The sequence below is a fragment of the Leuresthes tenuis genome, unplaced genomic scaffold (genome assembly GCF_036924035.1).
Source record: "Leuresthes tenuis unplaced genomic scaffold, fLeuTen1.0.hap1 SCAF_6, whole genome shotgun sequence".
In the NCBI taxonomy this organism is placed as follows: Eukaryota; Metazoa; Chordata; class Actinopteri; order Atheriniformes; family Atherinopsidae; genus Leuresthes; species Leuresthes tenuis.
The window spans coordinates 182,858-188,857 of record NW_027325360.1 but is presented as its reverse complement, the minus strand read 5'-3'; the positions used below and the strand labels follow the sequence as shown (position 1 = coordinate 188,857).

The following is a 6,000-nucleotide window of genomic DNA, read 5'->3' as shown; positions in this document are numbered from 1 at the left end:
TAACTCCCGATACTGAGCATTTAACTCCCGATACTGAGCATTTAACTCCCGATACTGAGCATTTAACTCCCGATACTGAGCATTTAACTCCCGATATTGAGCATTTAACTCCCGGTACTGAGCATTTAACTCCCGATACTGAGCATTTAACTCCCGATACTGAGCATTTAACTCCCGATACTGAGCATTTAACTCCCGGTACTGAGCATTTAACTCCCGATACTGAGCATTTAACTCCCGATACTGAGCATTTAACTCCCGATACTGAGCATTTAACTCCCGATATTGAGCATTTAACTCCCGATACTGAGCATTTAACTCCCGATATTGAGCATTTAACTCCCGGTACTGAGCATTTAACTCCCGGTACTGAGCATTTAACTCCCGATACTGAGCATTTAACTCCTGGTACTGAGCATTTAACTCCTGATACTGAGCATTTAACTCCTGATATTGAACATTTAACTCCTGATACTGAGCATTTAACTCCTGATACTGAGCATTTAACTCCTGATATTGAACATTTAACTCCTGATACTGAGCATTTAACTCCTGATATTGAGCATACACGCATGTCTGTCTTTTCAGGTGCAGTCAGCTGATTGGCTGTATGAGCTTTGGGATTGGCTCTCTCATCTCATCCTCTAAGGTCCGTATGAATCAATCACAGCAGAGGATCCTGCAATTGGATTGGCTGTTGGGACTCAGTTATTTATGTCTTATATGAGGCTGTTAGTGGGACCTGTTAATCTAATGACCTACTCTCCCCCCCCCCCCCCCCCCAGGTGACTGCAGGGTGGTTTTACCTTCTGGATGAGGAGTATGGGCAGTGCAAACACCTGAGAGTGACATCACAGCAGAACAGACCAATGCTGAGCCCCAAGGAGGAGGCAGGGTTAGAAGGTGAGTTCATGTTGATAAAACTGTGCTGCCATTGGCTCGTTCCTTCTTGCACCGGATTTGTTAATCAGAGTTTAGTGTGGCGGAGTCTCAAATGTGAAATCAGAGCACAGAACCAAACTACGGCTTCACAGATGATACCAAAAGCTGCAACTCCAGTGCAGCTAACTTTAAAAAAAGGTCTCAGGAAGCTGACTAATATCTGCAGGAATACTCTGAGTCCACCGGCTGGAGTGCACTCTGTGAGCCATAGTTTACATTCACTTTCATTCCCACAGGAACACTGAGGTGCTTCCCCAATAACAAACTCTGGATCACCCAACCCTGAAAATGCTGCTGAACATCAGAAAGAAAGACTTCAGGGAGGGAGGCATTGACTTATTGAAGACTGCCCAAAAATAGCTTAAAAAAGGGACAACCGAGAGCAAGTAGGTGTCCCGAAAGCTCCAGCAAAATATTGTGAGATGTGTGATCAGGGATGAAAAAGACCACAGGCTTCAAGCTGAAACAGGATCAGGCTGATGAAAGCCGTAAGAACCAGTGAGCTGAACATTTAATTCCACAGTCAGGATCCACTACAGTTTGGGTATTGTTGAGGAGTTGTTCTTAAAACAGCAGGCAGCACTTTGGGGATCATGTTCTCTGATTTGGGGCCGTGGCTCAGTGGTTAGAGTGGGTCATCCAATAAGTGGGGGGCCGAGGTGCCCCTGAGGGGCATGGGGGGCACGGGTTACCAACCTGGATGGGTCAACTGCGGAGGAGAAATTTTGTGTGACATGACAATAAAGTAATGTTAATGTTAATCTAATTTCTTTTGTGCTTTTCATACTTTAATACTTTTAATACTCAGCCTGTACTGTAAGAATCCTCAGAAACGGTACATGTGGCGGATGTTTCCACCTGGACTGACTACCTGACAATTGGACCACCATTTGTGAGGTTAAAGGGCTGCAGATACCTGGGAGTTTACCTGGACAACAGCCTACAATACAGCACTGAGGCTGATAGCAAGAAGGGATATAAGAGACCTTACCTCAAACAGAAGCTCAGGTCCTTCATTGTCTACACCAAGATGTTTCATATCTTCAGTCAGTCTGTTGTGCAGCAGCATCAGATTCAAACCAACAGACAAACTGCTAAAGAGAGCTGGTCCTGTGCTTCAGGCTGCTCTGGAGCTGATTGTCAAAAGAAGAATGCTGCACAAGCTGCTCACCATAATGGAAAACACTGCACACCGTTTCCATGACATAAGGCTTTTACATCAGAAGCAGCTTTGGTTGTTTTTTTCTTAATGTGGGTACACCAGGGGCCTGATAAGGAGCCATTCATTTGAATCAGGTGTGCTGGGAGAGGGAAACATCGAAAACATGCAGGGCGGTGGGTCATGAGGACCGGAAACACTGGGGTACACCCACCAAACAAGAGGAACATCTTTCCCACTGCATGCCGTAGTGTATTTATACCAGGGCCTGTCCAGCACACAGTTACTCTGACCTGAATGCTGAATTAACACTTTGTACTCACAGCCAGATGTTACCTGATGTTAGCAGAGTTTTTGACCAGCATAAAAAGGGTCGTAGTGATCCAACAACAAAGTGTGGTCAGTCAGAGAAAACACATCATTTAAGTTCTACACAAATCCAGTCCATTTACTCCTTGATAAACAGCCTCATGAGCAACGCCTCAATCAGTTATTTTGTATTTATTTTTTATCTTTTCAGCACAGTGAATATTTTCAGGGTTTGCTTGAAATAGGCAATTTAACATCTCCGGGGTAGAAGATAACAGTAGATCAAATGTCCTACAAGCTCTTAGTAAACTCCGTTTCTACACTACTGATGAAGCAGTTATATGAGGCAGCTTTGGCTCAGATGGTAGAGAGAAGGGGGGGTTGGGGCAGAAGAGAGAATCAGAGGCAAGCCGACGATTTCTGTCCCCGCCAGGATCAACCTGAGCAGATGATACAGTTTTACAAGATTACAGAAAACACAAGTGCCGGATAAAATGGAGAGAATCAGAGTTTAAAGCATGAATTATAGAGCAGCTGAGTGGCTCGCAGCTCATAAGGTTTCTGTTCAAAGAACAAAGCAGTGAGGCAGAAAAGTATGTCAGTGATGATAGCCGTTGTTCCGGGTGAGTAGAGCGGCACACTGTGTGTTTGTCAGATGAATCCTGAGCAGAGGAAAACTCCCACTTTGGTGGGATTAAACAGCTGGAAGCTGCTGCTTTCTGCAGCTCCATTAAACATGACAGATATGGAACTGAAGGTGATCCATCAGGAGCTGCAGCCTCTTCATTGATCCACAGGTTCTTCATGCGCAGAAATGTGGGAAAAAAGGAGCCTTTTCTGTACATATTTAAAGAAGAACAGGAAGCAGCTGCAGAGATTCACTGAAACATGAACATAAACCCAGAATCTGAGGCAGAACCAGAGTTTTTATCAGTTCTCAGCAGCTTTAAAGTGAATCTCTGGTCTGAGCTCCTTTATTCTCCAACACAGCCTGAACCCTCTGAGACAAGCTTTCTGTCATTTCTTTAAGGAGTCTTCAGGAATAGTTCTCCAGGCTTCTTGAAGGACATCCCAAAGCTCTTCTTTGGATGTGGGCTGCCTTTTGTTCCGTTCTCTGTCAGATGATCCCACACTGCTTCAATAATGTTGAGGTCCGGGCTCTGGGGAGGATTCATCCCTCCATAAGACCTGTTGCCACTGATTTTCAGTCCACTTCTTGTGTCCTTTGGCACAGCTCAGCCTTTTCTCCCTGTTTCCCTTCCAGAGACTCTGGGTTCAGAACGCTTGATCAGGACCGTGTTGTTGTTGCTTCTCGCCGATGACGCTTTGACCTTGTTATCTCTCTTCTTCATGTGAATCTATACGTTCATCTGTATGTAGAGTGGGGGGGGGCTCACTCACTCACTGTCCCTCTGGGGGTCCACACAGTTACCATGGTAATGAGAAGCAGCCCCGTAACCATGTGACCCTCACAATACCTCGGTGCTTATGTCCCTCGCCTGCCCCTCTCGCTCTCTCTGACATCACACTCTGACACTCCTTTACCCTGACAGCAGAGAGAGAGAGAGCGTCACCACAGAAGAAGACCAGACAGGCTGCTGGCTGTTTGTTATCAGTAGGACCGCTGGCCCGCCTGGGTCCAGGACTTATAGACCAGGAGCAGATGTGGTTCTGATTCTGAACAAAGTCTTTGGGTTTGAGCTTCTTCCTGACTGCAAACCATAATGTTGAACCTTCAGAGACACTTGCTGTGAATCCTTTGCAGTCCTGTTCTGGTCTCGGTCCCTGAGCTTCCTGACGGTTCTGGGCTGAGCAGCTCCCTGCCGGCTGTTGGTTTCCTGGTATACGAACAAAGACTTGATGTTGGACCAGCTGTAGAACCTGAGACATAAAGCCCAACAGCTGCAGGTTCTTTATGGATCTGCTTGACCCCAGTTGTGTTCTTTTTCGTTCAGTCTGGCTCTGAGTCCGGACTAAGGACAGTTGAGATGTTCTGGAAGAATACCGCCTGGTCCTGGGACGATGCTGCAGGTGATGATGATGATGATGGTGGTTTTCTGCTTTCAGCTGACCGCAGAAGGACTCCAGACTCAGATATGGACCCAACCTGTGTCAACAGCACCAGAGCCATCACCACAACCTGCCAGTCCAACGGCATCAACTCCTGCTCAACTGGACCCAAAGCCTGGACCCACCACAGCCGGGCCACCAGTCGGCCCCTCAGCCTTGACTCGGCCAATGCCAACTACTACACGTCCCCGCTGTACGCCAACAACCGGCGCCAGGACAACCAGGCCAGCAGCCCTCAGAGGCTGGCGGTGAGTACATAGAATATTCTCTTTAGACATGTCCGTGATCAGGAAGGAACTCGGCCCAGAAAAACTAGGCAGGAAAAAGATGCTAATTCCCTTTTAGGAGTCAAGGAGAATCTGTCTTTTGTCCCTTTAACCACTTTGTTGGATGGATAGATGACTCCTGAGTCTCTACAAGAAGAAGGCCACCTTATGGGGCCAAGGGGAAGAATTGGGCTCTGGCCTTGGTCTTAGACTCAGACCGACTCGATCTGGAATTGATCTAGATTCGGGATTGACCTGTTTTTACTTTAGGAGTCGTTAAGACTACAGACACCATCGTTGTCCTTCTTTGGTTCTGGTCAGGGTGAACTGCCACTCTGCAGAGTAGCTTTCGACTCTAATGTTAGTATTACAGCTGTCAGAATCTGGACTTTCAGGCTCAGCTTCCTGGTGCCAGGCCTGAAAGTGCTCTGTAACATACTGTAAAGAGCAGAGAGAGTGCTCAATAATACATGCAGCATATGGAGTGATGTGAGTCATGATGCAGCTAACAGTCTAACGTGAAATATTAGGTCAGAAAAAAGTCGTGCTGAATATGAAGAATTTTACAGACTGTCTCACCTTATTTCTGTCATTACAGCAACTGAAGCTTCAACAGTGATTTAATCATCAGTCTGAGTCTCTGGTGGACTTAAAACCACAGAACTTACAATGAAAAGGGTTTTATTGTTAAGATATTAAAGGAAAAACAAACAAACAAATTAAAGGAATCTGTGTTTAACCTGTACATTAGAAAAGGAAAAACAGCAATCTATAATAAGAGAAGGGAAACTTTCAGGAGATTAAACAGAACTATGAACTGAACAACCTACAGTAAAGGGACTTTTACAACAGCGAAGCCAAGCACAATGTAACTTTAGCAGAGATCCATAATTGCAACTAGTAATTCAAACAAATACAGATACAGACTCAAGTCTGAATGTCAGAGGTGATGATCGGAGGGATATTTATTACACAAAAGACTACAACATCCTTACATGCACTGCTGGAATAATTTGATGCTATTTTTTATGCTAACTGTAATCAGAGAAAAACACCTGCCAAACCAGGTTGGAGAAAATGCAAAGCAGTAAACTGCTTCGAGGCTTCTTATGCAACTTGGTCTCATCAGAAGGCAGAAGCCCTGAAAGGCTTTCTGGTACTTTTACCTTTAGGTCATTTTACGCTACATATCTGAAGGAAATTATGTCCTGGGGCCTCATGTACAAAGGGTACGTACGCACAAAATGGCGTACA

At 45.5% G+C, this 6,000-nt stretch overlaps 1 protein-coding gene across 1 annotated transcript in view; it reads left to right on the top strand.

Moving 5' to 3' along the window:
• Positions 1 to 6,000, top strand: part of LOC140309279 (regulator of G-protein signaling 3-like) — a 45,301-nt gene that overhangs the window by 1,032 nt on the left and 38,269 nt on the right. The window contains exons 2-4 of the mRNA XM_072387091.1: positions 589 to 649; positions 786 to 903; positions 4,478 to 4,728. Coding sequence (XP_072243192.1) covers positions 611 to 649; positions 786 to 903; positions 4,478 to 4,728 — 408 coding nt within the window. The 5' untranslated portion in view covers positions 589 to 610. The remainder of the gene's footprint in view (positions 1 to 588; positions 650 to 785; positions 904 to 4,477; positions 4,729 to 6,000) is intronic.